At 46.2% G+C, this 24,898-nt stretch overlaps 1 protein-coding gene across 2 annotated transcripts in view; it reads left to right on the top strand.

Moving 5' to 3' along the window:
- The first annotated feature begins 5,993 nt into the window (after positions 1 to 5,993).
- LOC115206101 (zinc finger protein neuro-d4) overlaps positions 5,994 to 24,898 on the top strand; it is a 46,076-nt gene continuing 27,171 nt past the window's right edge. For both annotated transcript variants that reach the window (XM_029772690.1, XM_029772691.1), the window contains exon 1: positions 5,994 to 6,106. In XM_029772690.1, the coding sequence (XP_029628550.1) occupies positions 5,994 to 6,106 (113 nt within the window). The remainder of the gene's footprint in view (positions 6,107 to 24,898) is intronic.

Here is a 24,898-nt window from a genome sequence, read left to right as displayed (position 1 = left end):
TGGCATTCAGGCCAAAGAGTTCAATATTGGTTTCATCAGACCAGAGAATCTTGTTTCTCATGGTCTGAGAGCCCTTTAGGTGCTTTTTGGCAAACTCCAAGTGGGCTGTCATGTGCTTTTAACTGAGGAGTGGCTTTCGTCTGACCACTCTACCATAAAGGCCTGATTGGTGGAGTGCTGCAGAGATGGTTGTCCTTCTGGATGGTTCTCCCATCTCACAGATGAACTCTGGAGCTCTGTCAGAGTGACCATCGGGTTCTTGGTCACCTCCCTGACCAAGGCCCTTCTCCCCGGATTGCTCAGTATAGCCGGGCAGCCTGCTCTAGGAAGTGTCTTGGTGGTTCCAAACTTCTTCCATTTAAGAATGATGGAGGCCACTGTGTTCTTGGGGACCTTCAATGCTGCAGAAATGTTTTGGTACCCTTCCCCAGATCTGTGCCTCGACACAATCGCGGGGGATGGCATCAACCAGGGGATCAGGAACCACCGGCCTGAGGAGGGAAACATAAAAGGAGGGTGAGATCCGGTAGTTGGTGGGGAGTTCTAAACGATAGGTTACCTCATTGACCCTCCGGAGGACCTTGAAGGGTCCCACAAACCGGGGGCTCATCTTCCGGAAGTTCCTGGTGGAGAGCCAGATGCGATCACCAGGATGGAACACTGGAGCTTCATGTGGGCGGCGGTCCGCCTGATCCTTCTGTCTCGGAGTCTACGGAGCCAGGGCCGGCTGATTTCCCAGGACGCAGTGGAAGGGAGTCAGCCCGGTGGAAGAGTTATGAAGTGAGTTCTGGGCATATTCCGCCCAGGGAAGGAACCGGGCCCACTCCCCGTCACTGACAGTGACTCTTTAGGACCTCCGCAGCTCCTGGTTGGTCCTCTCCACCTGCCCTTTAGACTGAGGCCGGTACCCGGGTGTGAGGCTGACAGTGGCCCCCAGCTTCTCCATAAAGGCTTTCCAGAACCGTGACGTAAATTGTGGACCATGGTCAGAAACGATGTCCTCCGGAAGGCCATAGTGCCGGAAGACCTGCTGGAATAGTGCCTCTGCGACCTGGAGAGTGGTAGGTAGACCAGAGAGAGGGATAAAGTGACAGGATTTGGAGAATCTGTCAACAACAACCAGAATAGTGGTAAAACCATCAGAAAGGGGGAGATCCATTACAAAGTCTATGGACAGATGTGACCAAGGCCACTGAGGCACGGGAAGTAATTTACCTGCTAGAGCGTGCCGGGGAGATTTGGATTGAGTACATATCGAACATGAGTTGACATAGTGGGCCACCAGTATTTATCGGAGGGGGATTGGATGGTGAAGGTGATACATGGGTGTCTTTGTGTACAGGTGCAGTGATGAAGAAGCTTTCCTGGCTTTCCTGGTGCTTGGGTCCCATGGTGAGGGTGAGTGGTGCTGTGACGTGAGTAATTGTGCCGGATCCCAATGGTCGCATATCCAGGGCTTGGACAGGAAAAGGAGAGGAGAGCGGGTTTGAGGTTAAGTTCAGGAAGGAGGCTAGGGCCTGGTTGATAAAGTTCCCTGTGGAACCAGAGTCCACTATAGCTGTAGAGGCAACTCTTGAGGGACAGCCAGCCAGTGAAATGGGAGAAAGGGTTTGGCGGGAAACGACAATAATGGAATATTTACGCCTACCCTGGGAGACGGAAGGTCACGGAGCCGCCCCTCTGCTCTAGTGGACCCCGGGTTGGGACGCACCGGACACAGCCCCAGCTGTCTCCGGCGATGCCGCTCTGCCACAGAGTAATACCTCCATGGGTTCAGGCTCTGCCTCAGATCAGCCAAAGGAGGGAGGTGAGTGACGAGGTGCACGCTGACGCTCCGAAGAAGATTATCCAGATGGATGGTCATCGCGATGAGAGCGTCCAAGGATATGTTGTCATCCTGACATGCCAACTCCGTTTGGACCTCTTCGCGCAGTCCACTGCGGAATAGAGTGAGGAGCGCCGGCTTATTCCATCTGCTGGAGGCTGCCACAGCCCGAAAGGTGAGGGCGTACTCCGCAGCGGTCTGGGCACCCTGCTGGGGTTAGAAAAGTAGTTTGCCTCCCTCTCTGCCCTCTGGAGGATGGTTGAAGACCGACCTGAACAGAGCCATGAATGAACCTCTCGTAGGAACCCAGCTCCTCTCCCAGACGGCCGTAGCCCACTCCAATGCCCGTCCAGTCAACAGGAAATGACCGTGGCAACCTTGGACCTCTCGTGTAGGGGGCTCCTGTCTGATAGGCAAAATAGAGGGAGCACTGGAGTAGGAAGCCATGGCATTTTGATTGAGTGCCGTCATACTTCTCCGGAAGGGACAGTCGGGCATCGCTGACCTGGGAGGACGGCTGGGTATGCTGGGGGACTGGCTCACTGTGACCACCCATGGTAGGAGGCCCTCCGTCAGAGGTATGGAGAAGATAGCTGGTGGTGTTGAGGTGGTGGAGAACGCGAAGGACCTCCTTCATGGTCGTACCCAGTAGAGCCAGCTGGTCGTGGTGTTGGTGGAGTAGATGACCCTGTTCCTCGACCGTCTGGAAGATGGTTTTAGCATCTGCTACTTCCAGAATTACTTGGGCAGTATTCTGTAACGAAGACGCAGGAAGTCAGGAAGCAGGTGCAGATGGTGAGTTTAATAATAATGAACATAAAGAGTTACAAAGCTAGAGAAGTGTCTGGACATGAAATCAGAACCAATGGTTGCCAGGTGCACAAATGTGGGTTGCCAGGACTGGTGGTTAGTAGACCGGCGACGTCGAGCGCCGGAGGGAGGGAGCAGGAGTAGACGTGACACAATTTTAGAATAAGGCAAAATGTGGAAAAAGTCAAGGTGTCTGAATACTTTCCAAATGCACTGTATGCATGCATCTCGTGCATGTATTTTTATCTTGTGCGCATGTTTTAGGTGATAGAAATCTGAACAAACTACCAGTGATTTGAAAAGTTGATGTAACTATACTTTCCTGTGAATATATGGTCTCACAATCCTACCTCCTAAAGGACCAACCGCACAAACAAACGGTAAAGTACATTAAAATATAATTTTATTAAACATTCTGGGTTGAGGTCGTGAGAGGAAACTTTCCTGATTCAAACATTCATTTTTGCCTGACCTAAAATTCAATGCAATTCAACATCGGGTTTCCAGACAATGCCCTACCAAGCAAAAGAACAGTAACTGCTAATTGAGTAGAACAGAGGGCCAACTTTTTATTGTCCAGCCAAATAAATTGTAGGCATCTGTTATCTTCTGTAATTTTTTATTCATATTAACCCTGACCTTTGAGCCAAAACGGCAGTTACTGCCTTCTTGCTTGGTACACCCACTTGAATATGTTTCCATGACAGTTTTTTGTTAACACAAACTTGTGTTCATAGATTTATTTGTACGTGGCTGTCAGTTTCATATACACTATATATACACAAAAGTATGTGGACACCCCTTGAAATTAGTGGATTCGGCTAATTCAGCCACACCTGTTGCTGACAAGTTTCTGCCCTGCATAGAGCTGCCCCGGTCAACTGTAAATACTGTTATTGTGAAGTGGAAACGTCTAGGAGCAACAACGGCTCAGCTGGGAAGTGGTAGGCCACACAAGCTCACAGAACGTGACCACCGTGTGCTGAAGCGCGTAAAAATCGTCTGTCCTCAGTTGCCATACTCACTACCGAGTACCAAACTGCCTCTGGAAGCAACATCCAGCACAAGAACTGTTCGTCGGGAGCTTCATAAAATAAAAAGCAGCCGCACACAAGCCTAAGATCACCCATGTGCAAAGCCAAACGTTACCTGGAGTGGTGTAAAGCTCACTGCCATTGGACTCTGGAGCAGTGGAAACACGTTCTCTGATAGTCCGCTTCACCATCTGGCAGTCCGACGGATGAATCTGGGTTTGGCGGAGGCCAGGAGAACGCTACCTGCCCCAATGCATAGTTCCAACAGTAAAGTTTGGTGGAGGAGGAATAATGGTCTGGGGTTGTCTTTCATGGTTCGGGCTAGGCCCATTAGTTCCAGTATGCGAAATCTTAACTCTACAGCATACATTCTGGACGATTCTGTGCTTCCAACTTTGTGGCAACAGTTTGGGGACGGCCCTTTCCTGTTTCAGCATGACAATACCCCAATGCACAAAGCGAGGTACAGAAATGGTTTGTCTAAATCGGTGTGGAAAAACTTGACTAGCATGCACAGGGCCCTGACCTCAACCCCATCGAACACATTTGGGATGAATTGGAATGCCGACTGAGCCAGGCCTAATCGCCCAACATCAGCGCCTGACCTCACTTATGCTCGTGGCTGAATGGAAGCAAGTCATCACAGCAATGTTCCAACATCTAGTGGAAAGCCTTCCCATAAGAGTGGAGGCTGTTATAGCAGCAAAGGAGGGACCAACTCCATATTAATGGTCATGATTTTGGAATGAGATGTTCAACAAGCAGGTGTCCACATACTTTTGGTAATGTAGTGTAGTTTGATACTTGTATCAGCAAAGAACAATCAATAATACCAAGTTAAACCATAGACACTGCAGCCCAAAGATCGGTAAAACCAAGGTAAAAGGCGGTAACTGATGTGAGTGATGGCTGTTGCTGCTTTTTTCCTTGGTTTCACAAACTTTTTTTTGCAGTTACTGCAAACATGACCCCACATTTTCTCCATAACACAACACAGCTGACCAAAGTGCAGCGTGTGTGTCATTCCACATTTTATTTACTCTGTGAAACTATGCAATACATAAATAAACTGAATAAACAAAACAACAAACCTTGACGCAGAGGTGAAACATACATACTCAAAATTAATCTCCCACAAACCCAACTGAGAAAAAAAAATAAAAAATACTTAAGTATGATCTCCAATTAGAGCCAACGAGGACCAGCTGCCTCTAATTGGAGATCGTCCCAAACAAAACCAACATAGAAATGCAAAACTGAACATGAACATAGAAATACAAAACATAGAAAAACACCCCCTGTCACGCCCTGACCTACTCTACCATAGGAAATAACATCTTACTATGGTCAGGATGTGACAGGCAGGATATTTATCCACATGATAAAGCATGTATTGAATGTATCAAAAATATCAGTAACAGATTTTTGACCAAATGTGCAGTTACTGCACTTTTGCTTGGTATGACATGCACTCCACAGTAAATTCTGAACATTTTCTGCCTGGGTATATTTTATTGGAATAATCCTTCCATAGAATGAGCTTGCTAATGTTCATTAAATATTTGTGAGCAGAGATTTATAGAGTGGCTTCAGTGGCACCACTGCTGCTAAAATGACATGGAGAGAAATTCCATCACTGCTGTGCCCACTGTCTTGGTTCAACAGATGAAGAGGCAACTCCTAAAATAATCAATTATCCTCCCTACTCCACTGTCCCACAAAATGATAAATTATTCAACCTCTTCAGCATCAGCTCACCTAGAATAGATTATATCATTATCAATTGGCCTATCAACACATCTTAGTTATCCCTCTTCAAGAAGCCCCCCCCCCCTCCCCTTTGTCTAAATTAAATCTAACAAGATGAAGTAAAGGACCCTTTAGTGTATTCGAAAGTCATCCAAAAAGTACATCTCAAAATGATCTTGGATTCAAATTCTTGGAACATTTGGGGAGTGAAGATTATCACTGATGTTACTCTTTGTAGCATCCTCACTGAGAGATGGTGCGCGTACAGCCTCGCCCTTAAAATATATTTCTATATCTGCAAGACAAGCAAACAATGCATCAGTTGGAATGGCACCTACAGACTGACAGTCCAGTAGCACACCAACCTTGACATTACAGTAGACGGTTTGGCTTACCCATAGAAGTCCAAGGCGGGACCGTTATACAGTTGACCGCGATACATACTGGTAGTTGTAGTGCATTGACTCTCAGCGTGTTACATATTGACATGTGCAAAAACTACATTTCCCCAGATCTGTCACTGAACGTTCCCGCTCCTATTGGCTGGCAGCCCCAGCCGCAGCCCCAGAGAATGAATGAAATTGAAATTGCTGGTATATTACATGTGCAATACGGGGATCTGCAGTGTTACATTGTATCTATCATACTATATCAAAATGGCCACAGTGGTACAGAACCCCCTGAAATCGTAAGTGCATACATTTTATCTTTTACATTTTTAGAGATACATTTGTGGATGCTGTCAGTCCATGTAGCCTAGGTAATCGTTGACAATGTTATGCATAGTAAATAAGTATCCAGCCTATAGGCTACATCGCAAGCATATAGCAAGCTACATATATTCCAATGGTAATGTAGTAGCGATGGAAAGGTATATTTCAAACAGCTTCATTTTTTGCCGGTTATGTTCCAAAATGCAGAGCTGCCTATGCATGCCTAGAAACAATTACACTGAGCCATCAATTTCATGAGGACGCTATGGTGGAATGTTGAGGTACAATCTATTACCCGGTATCCTTAGTCAATAGACAAGATCGCAGCCAACTTGCATGGCAGATCGGGTAGCGGTTTTCTATCAAACAGACTCCCTAATAATAGCGAATAATAGCGAGTGGCAGCGGTTTTTTGAAAAGTTTGTGCTTGATACCTGTTCACATTATTGTGGTAGGCAAAACCAAGCCGGTGGGAGCCTGCGACGGCTGAAACCTAATACCTTTTGGATATCCTTTTTTTGTAGACAGACCTCTTGGCAAAATAGCCTACGTGCTTTCGATTATAATGGCAGCAGTGTTTACAGGCAGCGCATCTTCGCTCCGACACCTGATAAAATATTGTGCAGCCTTGCATCATATAAAATGGTTCACTTATGTGCCGGGACTGGTTGCTTTTATTAGACTAGTGTTATCTCTGCCAGTCGCGTTGAACATTGCATCAAGTTTCCATTCGATTCCTTTGTGCAGAATTTACACAAGAACATTTCAACGTGCAGAATGCAGCCTGGGCTCGTGTCCAAAAGGTTGCTGTGCGTCTGTCAGCTTGGTAAAATGCACCTGAGAGACCCTTTCGATTAGAAATAATGGAAAACATAATAACTCGACTCTCGAAAATGTATTTTTGGAGTGTTCTTAGGTTAAATTGAAGCATTTGCAGCCTGTCTAACAAAGAACGTGGTAGCTTACTGTAGCACGGAACACATCGGATGTTACCTGAGCGGGAATGTAGTTGCGATGCTGTGCTGTCAGCGCTATCTGAAAACCAGACAGGCGACATTTCATGTAATTCATAACGAACTACCCTAAGTATACGAATAGCCTATTATAAGAAACAGTGAACTGCTTTAATTAATGTATTTGTCTATAACACAATTTATTTGACTCAGTCGATGCGCGGCAGTGATGGCATTCTACTTATTGGGGAAACGAACACAAGTTAGGCGATTTGTTGCCATAGGATATGGCCAACTAGCCTAAAGTATGCATAAATAAAATGTCAAATCGCGTGTGAGTTTTAGTAAGGCAAAACTGCACCTCTTAAAATGTCATTAAATCAGCCTATTGCCTACCGATAAGTGATCGTGTACAGCACAGAGACCTGTGAGGTGAACGGTGGCGCTGGAGGCATCACCTATGCCGCTCATTTTCTCATTATAATATTCTCTGTTTAGGCTACCCCGTTGTTCTAGGAGAGTAGCTAGAACGTTTTTATAGGAATTTGTTGCTTTTGTGTTGCTGTTTTTGAATACATTTTAAGATGCCCAGTTTCATCTTGTTCTGAAAGCAGATATAATACACAGTCACAAACTGTTTAGGCCAACCAGCAGTAGCCTACCACCCATGTTGTCATCTATCAGTTATTCATTGGGATTTAACAACCCTTTTTGTGCCTTTCTGGCCTTTCTGCTGTCCGCCTCGTCTCTGGTTCCTCAATTACTGGGAACAAGTGGGGACATAGATGCTCCCAGAGGCCTTTGCAAGGCCATGTCAAGGAGATTCGTTTGACTTATTTGCATGGAAATTACGAATGCAGGGAACAAAGGGAATTGCATAGGATAGGAGCCATCAGTGGACTATGAACTTATTAATACTGACTTGAATGTTTCTCAGTAAGGGTCTAGTCTACTTAATATCCTCTACCACTGCTCCCGCTGCTTATATAATGTTATCTAGCCTACTGATTTGGAGTAATCGGCGCTCACCACTCAACTGTTGTCCCATGCATCTCAGAGGTTCAAAGAGTTCAGTGTGTGGAGGCAAGTCCTCAGAGAATCATCACTCTACTGGGCATTCCCCTAACTTCTCCACTAGTCCTCCTTTAATCTCTCTGCTACTCCTTTTCTCTCTCTCTCTCTAGCTCACCCACCCCCCGCTGCCCTCATATTGCCATCCCTGACTCACAACTCAATTCTCAGATCTTTAGGGGTCTCTCTCTCTCTGTTAATTATCCTTCCATCCACCCTCAAACCTACCCCTACCCCTTGCCCTTATCATGTCTCTTGGTTTTGAACTCTTTCTCTCTTCCTCCACTGACTACCTTTTTCCTTCTTTCCCCCATCCTTTCCTTCTGTCACTCTACTTGGAAGAAGAGGCCATAGGCTGACTGACTGTTGTGATAGTTATTCTGCCGTGCCTGACTGATCTGAGGGATATTAATTCCACATAATTCTGTGTTCAGGCACTGTTTAAACGAACAGCCAGGCCTACCGAGTTCACTGAAGCCTGAGCATCCTCTCTCTAGTTCGCTCTCTCCTCTCTCTCTCGCTGTCTTTTCGTGAGGGCATTTCTTTTCTGGTTTATTGCCATCATTCCCCCTTTTTTCCACATAGACCTTCTTCTCTTTGTCTTCATGGGAAGATGAGAGAGAGAGACACATAAGTATTTTTAGCTCTATGACCTATTTCTCCATTGCTACCTAACCGACTGTCAGTCACTTCCCTGTGCTTTGGGATCCAATATGGTCGCCAGCTGTAGTCTCGAGTTGTAGTTCAGGACAGGGAGAATACGAACTACAACAGCCCTTTACAGTAGTGGCCAAGTAGGCTATTCGAATAATTCACTTAGGAAACCTCCATCGGATGTGCAAGAAAGACACAGGAAGTAGGCCTGGTATGCATGCACAGCAATGAGGGGGCTATGATTCATCAGCCATGTGTTCCAACATAGTTTGACTGGTGTTGGAGTAGTAGGGCCATTTGGATAGGGCATACGACTGTGGGGGATGGTCGGGACACGGCTCTAGCTGTGTGACTGGGAACATTCAGAAGAGCCCCTTAAAGAATCTGATTCAGACTGACTGAAAGGAAAACAGACGTGTAGTAATGAGGGTAATGAAAGGGTTGAATGAAGAAGAGAGGAGAACGAGGATGTAATTCCAAACATACATGTATTTGGATGGATGCCTATGGGCAGCTTTTGTTTTGTGTGCATAAAATGCTTTGGGGTTATAAACATGGTACCTTTGCTTTTAATGTTATTGCCTGTGACTGTGACAATGGCAGGTAGGGATAGAACGAACAGGGTGATGCAAGGTCCGCTGACAGAAGATGGGCTTGGTGCAGTGCATGCAATGCAACTGACTGCACAGAATAGGCTGCAGCAATAAACATGCTTGAATTGCATTGCACAGTTGCATGGCACAGACAGAAGGTCCCAGCTCGCATTCATTATACATCACAGGGAAAGAAAATCCATTGGAAGAAAAAATGTCACATACGGTTTTGAGTCAGTGGTAAAGCGAGTGTTGTGTACATCCACATGGCATAACAATCTACTTCAACCGGCATCCTTAACAGTCCTACTCTGTAATAATCTATAATAATCTCCAAATATTCCTGCTCGTCCTCTCCCGAAACATTCCTCTAATCCCACTCTCTGGACATTACTACAATCCTATTCTCTGGCAGACACACGTGCCATGTGCACAAACACATGCACACATAGACACGCGCGCACACACAGACACAAACACACACACACAGACACAAACACACACACACAAACACACACACAATTCTATACATTCTGCAGTAATCCCATTCTACAGTACACTATTCCCTCTGAGGTAATTCCTTTAGTTCCATTGTCTCGGGCCAATGGTATGGATTTGTGCTACAAATTGGTGGGTGGAGTCATGTAAAGCAAATGAGTATTTCCTCGTGCAGCAAGTTAATAACGTTAGAGAGAAAGAGGGAGAGAGAGAGAGAGAGAGAGAGCGAAGGGAGGAAGGATCCATCCACGTAATAACAGCAAAAGTGCAGAGTCAATAATCTTACCTGAAGGACCAGTGTTCAGCCACTCCAGTTGGACTGCCATGCACTGATGTACTGCCCGAAATGCACACTCAGAACACATACACAGAATATACAAACGCATACACTACCGTTCAAAAGTTTGGGGATCACTTAGGAACTTCCTTGTTTTTGAAAGGAAAGCACATTTCTTGTCCATTAAAATAATATAAAATTGATCAGAAATACAGTGTAGACATTGTTAATGTTGTAAATTACTATTGTAGCTGGAAACGGCTGATTTGTAATGGAATATCTACATAGGCGTACAGAGGCCCATTATCAGCAACCATCACTCCTGTATTCCAATGGCACGTTGTTAGCTAATCCAAGTTTCTAATTTTAAAAGGCTAATAGATCATTAGAAAACCATTTTGCAATTATATTAGCACAACTGACAAACTTTCTTTTGAAACTTGTCAGTCTATTCTTGTTCTGAGAAATGAAGGCTATTCCATGCGAGAAATTGCCAAGAAACTGAAGTTCTCGTACAACGCTGTGTACTACTCCCTTCACAGAACAGCGCAAACTGCCTCTAACCAGAATAGAAAGAGGAGTGGGAGGCCCCGGTGTACAACTGAGCAAGAGGACAAGTACATTAGAGTGTCTAGTTTGAGAAACAGACGCCTCACAAGTCTTCAACTGGCAGCTTCATTAAATAGTACCCGCAAAACACCAGTCTCAATGTTAACAGTGAAGAGGCGACTCCGGGATGCTGGCCTTCTAGGCAGAGTTACTTTGTCCAGTGTCTGTGTTCTTTTCCCCATCTTAATCTTTTCTTTTTATTGAGATATGGCTTTTTCTTTGCAATTCTGCCTAGAAGGCCAGCCTCCCGGAGTCGCCTCTTCACTGTGGACGTTGAGACTGGTGTTTTGCATGTACTATTTAATGAAGCTCAGTTGTACACTGGGGCCTCCCACTCCTCTTTCTATTCCGGTTAGAGGCAGTTTGCGCTGTTCTGTGAAGGGAGTAGTACACAGCGTTGTACGAGATCTTCAGTTTGTTGGCAATTTCTCGCATGGAATAGCCTGCACTTCTCAGAACAAGAATAGACTGACAAGTTTCAAAAGAAAGTTCTTTGTTTCTGGCCATTTTGAGCCTGTAATCGAACCCACAAATGCTGATGCTCCGGATACTCAACTAGTGCTAAAATAATTGCAAAAGGGTTTTCTAATGATCAATTAGCCTTTTAAAATGATCAACTTGGATTAGCTAACACAACGTATCGTTGAAACACAGGAGTGATGATTGCTGATGTCACGCACTGACCTTAGAGATCCCTTTTATTCTTTACTTGGTTAGGTCAGGGTGTGACTAGGGTGGGCAATCTATGTTTTCTATTTCTTTGTTGGCCGAGTATGGTTCCCAATCAGAGGCAGCTGTCTATCGTTGTCTCTGATTGGGGATCATACTTAGGCAGCCTTTTACCCTCCACGGTCCATGGCCCGGAGCCTCCTGTGACGATCCATGGCCCGGAGCCTCCTGTGACGATCCATAGTCCAGAGGCTCCAGCGACGGTCTGCGGTCCAGAGGCTCCAGCGACGGTCTGCGGTCCAGAGGCTCCAGCGACAGTCTGCGGTCCAGAGGATCCAGCGACGGTCTGCGGTCCAGAGGCTCCAGCGATGGTCGGCGGTCCAGAGGCTCCAGCGACGGTCTGCGGTCCAGAGCCTCCAGCGGGGGTTTTCAGTCCAGAGCCTTCTGCGACGACCCACGGTCCGGAGTTTCCAGCGACGATCCACAGTCCGGTTCATCCGGCAACGATCCACGGTCCAGAGCTTCCAACGACGATCCCCGCACCAGAGTCGCCACCGAAGATGGCGGATCCGCGAGCGGAGCGGGGTCTACGTCCCACACCGGAGCCACCACTGAGGCTAGATGCCCACCCGGACCCTCCCCTATAGAGTCAGGTTTTGCGGCCAGAGTCCGCACCTTTGGGGGGGGGGGGGGGGGGGGGCTACTGTCACGCCCTGACCTTAGAGATCCCTTTTATTCTCTACTTGGTTAGGTCAGGGTGTGACTAGGGTGGGCAATCTATGTTTTCTATTTCTTTGTTGGCCGGGTATGGTTCCCAATCAGAGGCAGCTGTCTATCGTTGTCTCTGATTGGGGATCATACTTAGGCAGCCTTTTTCCCACCTTAGTTTGTGGGATCTTGTCTGTGTAGCCTGCAGAACTTTACTTTCGTTTCGTATTTTGTTGTTTTGTCGGTGTTCATTTTAAATAAAAGTAAAATGTTCGCCTACCACGCTGCACCATGGTCCTTCTCTACACACAATCGTAACAGCTGATAATGGGCCTCTGTACGCCTATGTAGATATTCCATAAAAAATCAGCCATTTCCAGCTACAATAGTCATTTACAACATTAACAATGTCTACACTGTATTTCTGATCAATTTGATGTTTTAATGGACCAAAAATGTGCTTTTCTTTAAAAAAAAAAAAAAACATTTCTAAGTGAACCCAAACTTTTGAATGGCAGTGTATATGTACAAGCTCCAGCCACACACACGAGGAAGAGGTATTGTGCATAAACAGACTCATAGCATCAGCTACACCCATGTATAGCAGTGTTCCCATCTCCATTCCTTGGCTACCCCCAACAACACATATTTTTGTTGTGGCCCCAGACAAACTAACTTGATTCAACTCATCGAGGTCTGGATGATTAGTTGACAAGTTGAATCATGTGTGCTGGTTCAGGGCTACAATAAAAATGTGTACTGTTGTGGGTACTGGAGGACTGAAGTTGGGAAACACTGTCCTGTAGAATACAGTCACATAGGCAGACACACGGACATATGACACTTTATGCAAAACCAGAGGCCTGTAACATGGCAACAAAGTATTTACGGTAATATGTAAAGTCCCGTGTGGCTCAGTTGGTAGAGCATGGTGTTTGCAATGCCAGGGTTGTGGGTTCGATTCCCACGGGGGACCAGTATGGGGAAAAAAATAAATGTATGCATTCACTACTGTAAGTCGCTCTGGATAAGAGTGTCTGCTAAATGACTAAAATGTAAATGTAATGTAAACTCAGCAAAAAAAGAAATGCCCCTTTTTCATGACCCTGTCTTTCAAAGAGAATTTGTAAAAATCCAAATAACTTCACAGATCTTCATTGTAAAGGTTTAAACACTGTTTCCCATGCTTGTTCAATGAACCATAAACAATTAATGAACATGCACCTGTGGAACGGTTGTTAAGACACTAACAGCTAACAGACGGTAGGCAATTAAGGTCACAGTTATGAAAACGTAGGACACTAAAGAGACCTTTGTACTGACTCTGAAAAACACCAAAAGAAAGATGCCCAAGGTCCCTCCTCATCTGTGTGAATGTGCCTTAGGCATGCTGCAAGGAGGCATGAGGACTGCAGATGTGGCCAGGGCAATAAATTGCAATGTCCGTACTGTGAGACGCCTAAGACAGTGAGACAGGGCGGACAGCTGATCGTCCTCGCAGTGGCAGACCACGTGTATCAACACCTGCACAGGATCGGTACATCTGAACATCACACCTGCGGGACAGGTACAGGATGGCAACAACAACTGCCCGAGTTACACCAGGATCGCATAATCCCTTCATCAGTGCTCAGACTGTCCGCAATAGGCTGAGAGAGGCTTGACTGAGGGCTTGTAGGCCTGTTGTAAGGCAGATCCTCACCAGACATCACCGGCAACAACGTCGCCTATGGGCACAAATCCACCATTGCTGGACCAGACAGGACTGGCAAAAAGTGGTTTTGTCTCACCAGGGATGATGGTCGGATTCACATTTATCGTTGAAGGAATGAGCGTTACACTGAGGCCTGTACTCTGGAGTGGGATCGATTTGGAGGTGGAGGGTCCGTCATGGTCTGGGGAAGTGTGTCACAGCATCATCGGACTGAGCTTGTTGTCATTGCAGGCAATCTCAACACTGTGCATTACAGGGAAGACATCCTCCTCCCTCATGTGGTACCCTTCCTGCAGGCTCATCCTGACATAACCCTCCAGCATGACAATGCCACCAGCCATACTGCTCGTTCTGTGCGTGATTTCCTGCAAGACAGGAATGTCAGTGTTCTGCCATGGCCAGCGAAGAGCCCGGATCTCAATCCCATTGAGCACATCTGGGACCTGTTCGATCGGAGGGTGAGGGCTAGGGCCATTCCCCCCAGAAATGTCTGGGAACTTGCAGGTGCCTTGGTGGAAGAGTGGGGTAACATCTCACAGCAAGAACTGGCAAATCTGGTGCAGTCCATGAGGAGGAGATGCACTGCAGTACTTAATGCAGCTGGTGGCCATACCAGATACTGACTGTTACTTTTGATTTTGACCTCCCCTTTGTTCAGGGACACATTATTCCATTTCTGTTAGTCACATGTCTGTGGAACTTGTTCAGTTTATGTCTCAGCTGTTGAATCTTGTTATGTTCATACAAATATTTACACATGTTAAGTTGGCTGAAAATAAACGCAGTTGAGTTTAGATGAATGCAAACATACGTAACACAGGCCTATAGATACATAGAGACACCTACTGTACAGATGAACTCTATCTCCACTTCATTCACATACACCCGCACGCGCACACTCACACGCAGACACACACACACAACACACACACACACACACACACACACACACACACACACACACACACACACACACACACACACACACACACACACACACACACACACACACACATAGTGATGGGGTAAAAAATGGATACAGTTACATTTCACAATCATTTTTTTGCGTTAGTTGGCTGTACCTGCACCAAAACTCCAGTATTTTTCCTTCATAGCTTGTTCTCCATCTTTGTAAATAGGGAGCCAATTTCAGCGCTTTTATTTCTATGACTGATCAAAACTCATTTTCTTAAGGCTCGCTCTTGTCCCTCTGCAGAAGACATGTGAGCAATATGTTTGGAACATCAAATCGCAATAAAATCACAGTATAGAATCGCAGTATATATAGAATCATGAGAATCGCAATGCATATGGTATCGGCACCTAAGTATGGTGATAATATTGTATTGTGAGGTCCCTGGGGATTGCCAGCTCTACACACACTCTATGCCAAGCTGTATTTGTCTCAGGGACATGGTACATTAACAGATGAGCTGGTCGATAGTCCTACAGTGGTGCAGCTGTCTGTGTTGCTGTCTGTTGATGTGTCAGCATCAGCTCAACATCAGCACTGTGTGTGTGTGTGTGTGTGTGTGTGTGTGTGTGTGTGTGTGTGTGTGTGTGTGTGTGTGTGTGTGTGTGTGTGTGTGTGTGTGTGTGTGTGTGTGTGTATGACCACTCCTGGTGAACAACGCCACAGCCCCCTCAACAGCCCAATGTGTTCCAGCTGTTAGACTGGCAGATGCTAGCTGCCACACTTTACTGTACACACACACACACACACACACACACACACACACACACACACACACACACACACACACACACACACACACACACACACACACACACACACACACACACACGAACACCCACACAAACACACATACACACCCCTGTCATCACAGCCTAGTCACTGACGGGCATCCTAGCCATGAAAACACTTATGTTCCATGCTACATGGCTATGTCAAAGCCGTCTCCCAAAGTGACAAGAAGTTGGTGTACTTGTCTGTGTACGGTTCTTTATTATGCACAATGTATGTTCACTGTCAACAGTTGGAGAGTGTACATTTTTTTTTTTTTTAATGTTTGGGAGTTTGGGTGGATGCAATACATACAGTGAAGGAAAAAAGTATTTGATCCCCTGCTGATTTTGTACGTTTGCCCACTGACAAAGAAATGATCAGTCTATAATTTTAATGGTAGGTTTATTTGAACAGTGAGAGACAGAATAACTACAAAAGAATCCAGAAAAACGCATGTCAAAAATGTTATAAATTGATTTGCATTTTAATGAGGGAAATAAGTATTTGACCCCTCTGCAAAACATGACTTAGTACTTGGTGGCAAAACCCTTGTTGGCAATCACAGAGGTCAGACGTTTCTTGTAGTTGGCCACCAGGTTTGCACACATCTCATGAGGGATTTTTTCCCACTCCTCTTTGCAGATCTTCTCCAAGTCATTAAGGTTTCGAGGCTGACATTTGGCAACTCGAACCTTCAGCTCCCTCCACAGATTTTCTATGGGATTAAGGTCTGGAGACTGGCTAGGCCACTCCAGGACCTTAATGTGCTTCTTCTTGAGCCACTCCTTTGTTGCCTTGGCCGTGTGTTTTGGGTCATTGTCATGCTGGAATACCCATCCACGACCCATTTTCAATGCCCTGGCTGAGGGAAGGAGGTTCTCACCCAAGATTTGACGGTACATGGCCCCGACCATTGTCCCTTTGATGCGGTGAAGTTGTCCTGTCCCCTTAGCAGAAAAACACCCCTAAAGCATAATGTTTCCACCTCCATGTTTGACGGTTGGGATGGTGTTCTTGGGGTCATAGGCAGCATTCCTCCTCCTCCAAACACGGCGAGTTGAGTTGATGCCAAAGAGCTCCATTTTGGTCTCATCTGACCACAACACTTTCACCCAGTTGTCCTCTGAATCATTCAGATGTTCATTGGCAAACTTCAGATGGGCATGTATATGTGCTTTCTTGAACAGGGGGACCTTGCGGGCGCTGCAGGATTTCAGTCCTTCACGGCGTAGTGTGTTACCAATTGTTTTCTTGGTGACTATGGTCCCAGCTGCCTTGAGATCATTGACAAGATCCTCCTGTTTAGTTATGGGCTGATTCCTCACCGTTCTCATGATCAATGCAACTCCAAGAGGTGAGATCTTGCAAGGAGCCCCAGGCCGAGGGAGATTGACAGTTCTTTTGTATTTTTTCCATTTGCGAATAATCGCACCAACTGTTGTCACCTTCTCACCAAGCTGCTTGGCGATGGTCTTGCAGCCAATTCCAGCCTTGTGTAGGTCGACAATCTTGTCCCTGACATCCTTGGAAAGCTCTTTGGTCTTGGCCATGGTGGAGAGTTTGGAATCTGATTGATTGATTGCTTCTGTGGACAGATGTCTTTTATACAGGTAACAAACTGAGATTAGGAGCACTTCCTTTAAGAATGTGCTCCTAATCTCAGCTCGTTACCTGTATAAAAGACACCTGGGAGCCAGAAATCTTTCTGATTGAGAGGAGGTCAAATACTTATTTCCCTCATTAAAATGCAAATCAATTTATAACATTTTTGACATGCGTTTTTCTGGATTTTTTTATTATTATTCTGTCTCTCACTGTTCAAATAAACCTGCCATTAAAATTATAGACTGATCATTTCTTTGTCAGTGGGCAAATGTACAAAATCAGCAGGGGATCAAATACTTTTTTCCCTCACTGTACAGGCTATAATATATTATGTTTGGATGGAATTATTATCTTTCCTGTACCACGCATTACATTTCTTTGCCCTCACCTGGTTTGATAATACAGCTACGTATGTATTTTCTAGAGTGTGCACATGTCTGCCCTCATTTTCAGGGTCTGGTTGGGCGTGTGAGGCAGTGGCTGGGTTTGGTCTCTGTGCTGTTCAGTTCTGGGCTGTTCTGCTCACTACACCAGGCCTATAGCTTTACATCTCATAGTCTTCATCTGCACAGCAATCTACTGAGAGTACTGAGAGACCAAGAAAAGGCAGTCACATCTGTAGAGGGGGAAAAAAACGAAAAAGATAAATCATTTCTCTGGGTACTGAGAAAGAGAGGGGGGTGGAAGAGAGATGGAGGGGGGAGGAGGAAGAGTGATGGAGGGGGAGAGGAGGAGGGGGTTGAATGGTTAAGGGTATTATTTGATAGTGTGTGGGGGGATGGGTACACAGATTGCCTTTCCTCCACCAGGCAAGGCAGAGCCTGCCTCACACTGCTGTGCTGTGTGGATCAGAGCAGTAAAGCATCAGTACTGAAGGCCTATGGCCATGGTCAGATGGCTAGTCTATGGAGGCTGTTCACCACACTGCTGACTTCACACACACACAGGTCTACACACAGGTCTGCACACCTGCCTGGCACACCTGGCCAACTCAGCGTAGGCCATCTTCACACACACACACACACACACACACACACTCACACACACACACACACACACACACACACACACACACACACACACACACACACACACACACACACACACACATACACACACACACACACACACATATATATACACACGAACACCAGAGGAATACAATATGTCTGTAATAGACTATGCATAAAGAGCAGACCGACCCTCCACACAACCCACTCCCCCATGTGTGTGTGTGTTTAGGATATATTGGGACTACTACACCTAATGATAGCAGGTTCAAACCTCATGATAGATATAGTGCTTTAACGAAAATATGATTTAGTGTACGTAGATGTCTCCTGAAGGACTACTCCTTGATAATCCATTAGTTAAATACCATATAATTTCTCTTGCAGGGTCATTATGTATACATCCCCTTATTAACCGAGTTAGAAATCACCATTAGAAAGTAATCCCTTTTCCTAATTGCATTTTGTAATTGTAGCTTGGTTTTGTTATGGTGAGGATTCATTTTCCAATGACCTGACTTTCCCTCTAGGTGGAGCCCTCTGTTTCTCTTTCATTCAAGCCACTGCTAATTGAGGCTAATTGGAGAGTGGTCAGGGGTTGGAGTTTTTGGCACTGTGGTTAGGAAATTGCGGTCGTAGCATGTACCGTGTGTAGATTTGTCATTCCGTGGACTGCAGTTTATTGCGCTTGCTTCCAATGCCTTAGATAGTGGGTTATAGAGGGGGTTATGGTGGGGGTTGTGCTATCTTGGAGGGTTGTATGTTTGCCTGTGTGTGTGTGTGTGCGTGTGTGTGTGTGTGTGTGTGTGTGTGTGTGTGTGTGTGTGTGTGTGTGTGTGTGTGTGTGTGTGTGTGTTTGTTTTAGTGGGTGCGCTCCCAGCCATATGCTTCTCTCTTTGCTCTGCTTTTGTTTGGACCAATCACTCCCCTCTGTTTGCCTGGTGTCGAGACGCTCTGTGGGTTTAAGACTGTTAAAAAGGCACTTGATGCTCCAGGCTTTTTCCTATTTTCTCCTCCTTTGTGTGTTTTTGTGCGTGTTTGTGTCTGTTTTTTATTTCTGGCTTTATCTGGGGCTCTGATTGTGAAGGGCTGCTGCTGTATGGTCATCTCACACTGTCCACCTTATCTAGCGGTGCTGTACTCCGCCTGTTTAGAATCACACTGTCCACCTTATCTAGCGGTGCTGTACTCCGCCTGTTTAGAATCACACTGTCCACCTTATCTAGCGGTGCTGTACTCCGCCTGTTTAGAATCACACTGTCCACCTTATCTAGCGGTGCTGTACTCCGCCTGTTTAGAATCACACTGTCCACCTTATCTAGCGGTGCTGTACTCCGCCTGTTTAGAATCACACTGTCCACCTTATCTAGCGGTGCTGTACTCCGCCTGTTTAGAATCACACTGTCCACCTTATCTAGCGGTGCTGTACTCCGCCTGTTTAGAATCACACTGTCCACCTTATCTAGCGGTGCTGTACCCCGCCTGTTTAGAATCACACTGTCCACCTTATCTAGCGGTGCTGTACCCCGCCTGTTTAGAATCACACTGTCCACCTTATCTAACGGTGCTGTACCCCGCCTGTTTAGAATCACACTGTCCACCTTATCTAGCGGTGCTGTACTCCGCCTGTTTAGAATCACACTGTCCACCTTATCTAGCGGTGCTGTACTCCGCCTGTTTAGAATCACACTGTCCACCTTATCTAGCGGTGCTGTACTCCGCCTGTTTAGAATCACACTGTCCACCTTATCTAGCGGTGCTGTACCCCGCCTGTTTAGAATCACACTGTCCACCTTATCTAGCGGTGCTGTACTCCGCCTGTTTAGAATCACACTGTCCACCTTATCTAGCGGTGCTGTACTCCGCCTGTTTAGAATCACACTGTCCACCTTATCTAGCGGTGCTGTACTCCGCCTGTTTAGAATCACACTGTCCACCTTATCTAGCGGTGCTGTACTCCGCCTGTTTAGAATCACACTGTCCACCTTATCTAGCGGTGCTGTACTCCGTCTGTTTAGAATCACACTGTCCACCTTATCTAGCGGTGCTGTACTCCGTCTGTTTAGAATCACACTGTCCACCTTATCTAGCGGTGCTGTACTCCGCCTGTTTAGAATCACATTGGCCGCAGAGTTATGCTGCTGAAATAGGTTTCCTCTCCCCCACTAGGTGAAACATAGCCTGGCCTTTCCTGTCCAACTCTGACTGCCTCACAGAGTCCCTGCTAAGACCCTGGAGCTGAAATCAGGCCAGACCACCAGCAGAGGCCCTCAGCTCCTCCAGGTTGTAGTAGGCCACTAGTAGAGGCCCTCAGCTCCTCCATGTTGTAGTAGGCCACTAGTAGAGGCCCTCAGCTCCTCCAGGTTGTAGTAGGCCACTAGTAGAGGCCCTCAGCTCCTCCAGGTTGTAGTAGGCCACTAGCAGAGGCCCTCAGCTCCTCCAGGTTGTAGTAGGCCACGAGTAGAGGCCCTCAGCTCCTCCAGGTTGTAGTAGGCCACTAGTAGAGGCCCTCAGCTCCTCCAGGTTGTAGTAGGCCACTAGTAGAGGCCCTCAGCTCCTCCAGGTTGTAGTAGGCCACTAGTAGAGGCCCTCAGCTCCTCCAGGTTGTAGTAGGCCACTAGCAGAGGCCCTCAGCTCCTCCAGGTTGTAGTAGGCCACTAGCAGAGGCCCTCAGCTCCTCCAGGTTGTAGTAGGCAACTAGCAGAGGCCCTCAGCTCCTCCAGGTTGTAGTAGGCCACTAGTAGAGACCCTCAGCTCCTCCATGTTGTAGTAGGCCACTAGCAGAGGCCCTCAGCTCCTCCAGGTTGTAGTAGGCCACTAGTAGAGGCCCTCAGCTCCTCCATGTTGTAGTAGGCCACTAGTAGAGGCCCTCAGCTCCTCCCGGTTGTAGTAGGCCACTAGCAGAGGCCCTCAGCTCCTCCATGTTGTAGTAGGCCACTAGTAGAGGCCCTCAGCTTCTCCAGGTTGTAGTAGGCCACTAGTAGAGGCCCTCAGCTCCTCCAGGTTGTAGTAGGCCACTAGCAGAGGCCCTCAACTCCTCCAGGTTGTAGTAGGCCACTAGTAGAGGCCCTCAGCTCCTCCATGTTGTAGTAGGCCACTAGTAGAGGCCCTCAGCTCCTCCAGGTTGTAGTAGGCCACTAGCAGAGGCCCTCAGCTCCTCCATGTTGTAGTAGGCCACTAGTAGAGGCCCTCAGCTTCTCCAGGTTGTAGTAGGCCACTAGTAGAGGCCCTCAGCTCCTCCATGTTGTAGTAGGCCACTAGCAGAGGCCCTCAGCTCCTCCAGGTTGTAGTAGGCCACTAGCAGAGGCCCTCAGCTCCTCCAGGTTGTAGTAGGCCACTAGTAGAGGCCCTCAGCTCCTCCAGGTTGTAGTAGTCCACTAGTAGAGGGACTCTCTGGATGCTGACGGTGGTCAGGATAGAGAAGCTTGGTCATGTCTGTCTCTGCCTGGTTTCCCTGGTGATGTGGTATATACTCAGCTCTCCCAGCCTAGCATCCACTAACCCAAAATTGTTTTTTTTTAAGCCTTCAAGGGCAAACAGCCGCGGCGTAATGTAATGAGATTTCAGGCAGAAGCGACCAGACTGAAAGCAGCCATTTTCTACAGCTGTCAACTTCTTATTGAAAGGGGGCGACTTATTCCGATAGCTCGAATGGCAGCACCAGGATGACGGGTGGGGGAGGGGCTGCATTTGGGAGTGAGGGGGGGGGGGGGGTCGAGACGGATGGGCATGGGTGCAGTGGAAGGAGGGACGTAAGGGGGAGGGGGGAACCTCCGGGGTTAAAGCTGCTTTGCATTTTGAATGTGTTTTTCTCCTCTTACCCAGTTGCATCACCATCCCTCTGCAACCAGAACGAGTGCAGCCTTTCAGCCCAAGCCTATTTCCAAATCACATACTTAATATTTTAAAAGCTGGGTGTATAGGTTTGCGTGCGTCTGCCCATCCTTCTGCCTCTTTGCATTTAGGAGTATTTATTATTTTCCCCAGCCAGCTTATCCACGAGGTTTGTCTGAAGGTGAAGATTGATGGGAAACATTGTCTGTGTTGTCATCTTCAAGATTGACATGTATCTAGTGATTACACCCATACTCCCACCACACTTTCCACCGTCATCAAAGCTATGCTGTAGAATGCCAACAATACAGTAGAACTCCCAGTATGTCAAGAGTATAATACTTCCATACACAGCAACATTTCTAGCCTTGTTCCTCACGACCCCACCCGTCCAACAGCCTCAGTTGAACTGATTTCCCTGCTACCACCACCATAGCTAACCTTCGTCCTAAATGTCACACTATTCCCTATACTGTAGAGTGTACTACTTGGATCTGATCGAAAGCAGTGCACTATTATGCAATAGGGGATTGGGATATAGTCTAAATCCCTCAGCCTTATTCCAGTTCCTCCCTGCTGTGTGTCACATTTGGTTCTCTGGTATCCGGGCCTCCTCTCATCCCATAGAAAGCACTGGTGGGTGACCATAGGTTGGACTGCCAGGGAGGGAAGGGGGTCACAACATATCCTTTTTAATGCCCAGCCAGAAAATCTCTCATCCCCAGTGCAGAGGTCGGGTCTGATGGTATAGTATGGAGTGTGAGGTGTAGCCAGTCCCAATGTTCTGTCTTGTCTGTTACACTGACATTTTTGCTATATTTACTACTGTATGGATGACACATGTATGTACTTTATAGCAGTATACTGTATGGTTAGGATTGGATGTACTGTATACTGTATGGTTAGGATTGGATGTACTGTATACTGTATGGTTAGGATTGGATGTACTGTATACTGTATGGTTAGGATTGGATGTACTGTATACTGTATGGTTGCGAATCTACAGTTGAAGTCGGAAGTTTACATACACCTTAGCCAAATACATTTAACATCAGTTTTTCACAATTCCTGACATTTAATCCTAGTAAAAAAATCCCTGTTTTAGGTCAGTTAGGATCACCACTTTATTTTAAGAATGTGAAATGCCAGAATAATAGTAGAGAGAATTATTTATTTCATCACATTCCCAGTGGGTCAGAAGTTTACATACACTCAATTAGTATTTAGTAGCATTGCCTTTAAATTGTTTAACTTGGGTCAAACGTTTCGGGTAGCCTTCCACAAGCTTCCCACAATAAGTTGGGTGAATTTTGGCCCATTCCTCCTGACAGAGCTGGTGTAACTGAGTCAGGTTTGTAGGCCTCCTTGCTCGCAAATGCTTTTTCAGTTCTGCCCACAAATTGTCTATGGGATTGAGGTCAGGGCTTTGTGATGGCCACTCCAATACCTTGACTTTGTTGTCCTTAAGCCATTTTGCCACAACTTTGGAAGTATGCTTGGGGTCATTGTCCATTTGGAAGACCCATTTGCGACCAAGCTTTAACTTCCTGATGGATGTCTTGAGATGTTGCTTCAATATATGTACATAACTTTCCTTCCTCATGATGTCATCTATTTTGTGAAGTGCACCAGTCCCTTCTGCAGCAAAGCACCCCCACAACATGATGCTGCCATCCCCGTGCTTCACGGTTGGGATGGTGTTCTTCGGCTTGCAAGCCTCCCCCTTTTTCCTCCAAACATAATGATGGTCATTATGGTCAAACAGTTCTATTGTTGTTTCGTCAATACCAGAGGACATTTCTCCAAAAAGTACGATCTTTGTCGGCATGTGCAGTTACAAACCGTAGTCTGGCTTTTTTTATGGTGGTTTTGGAGCAGTGGCTTCTTCCTTGCTGAGAGGCCTTTCAGGTTATGTCGATATAGGACTCATTTTACTGTGGATATAGATACTTTTGTACCTGTTTCCTCCAGCATCATCACAAGGTCCTTTGCTGTTGTTCTGGGATTGATTTGCACTTTTCGCACCAAAGTATATTAATCTCTAGGACACAGTCTCCTTCCTGAGCGGTATGACGGCTGCGTGGTCCCATGGTGTTCATACTTGCGTACTATTGTTTGTACAGATGAATGTGGTACCTTCAGGTGTTTGGAAATTGTTCCCAAGGATGAACCAGACTTCTGGAGATCTACAATTTGTTTTCTGAGGTCTTGGCTGATTTCTTTTGATTTTCCCATGATGTCAAGCAAAGAGGCACTGAGTTTGAAGGTAGGCCTTGAAATACATCCACAGGTACACCTCCAATTGACTGAAATTATGTCAATTATGTCAGAAGCTTCTAAAGTCATGACATGATTTTCTGGAATTTTCCAAGCTGTTTAAAGGCACAGTCAACATAGTGTATGTACATTTCTGATCCACTGGAATTGTGATACAGTGAATTATAAGTGAAATAATCTGTCTGTAAACAATTGTTGTAAAAATGACTTGTGTCATGCACAAAGTTGATGTCCTAACCGACTTGCCAAAACTATAGTTTGTTAACAAGAAATTTGTGGTGGTTGAAAAACGAGTTTTAATGACTCCAACCTAAGTCTATGTAAACTTCCGACTTCAACTGTATGTTTTCACAGTATACTCTATAGTTGCAATTTTATATATTGTACAGGTGTAGCATCTTAATTTGATCACTCTTTGGTTGCTGAGGATTATAGATGAGCTCCATGATTTACATACATTCACTGAAAACCCACACGTACACACGGTTATATTAACAGTATTGCAGTTTTCATGTAGCCTCATTTTGACCGGTTAATAGCCTAACCAC

The sequence above is a fragment of the Salmo trutta genome, chromosome 13, assembly GCF_901001165.1.
Source record: "Salmo trutta chromosome 13, fSalTru1.1, whole genome shotgun sequence".
Taxonomy (NCBI): domain Eukaryota; kingdom Metazoa; phylum Chordata; class Actinopteri; order Salmoniformes; family Salmonidae; genus Salmo; species Salmo trutta.
This window is presented reverse-complemented; position numbering and strand designations above follow the sequence as displayed.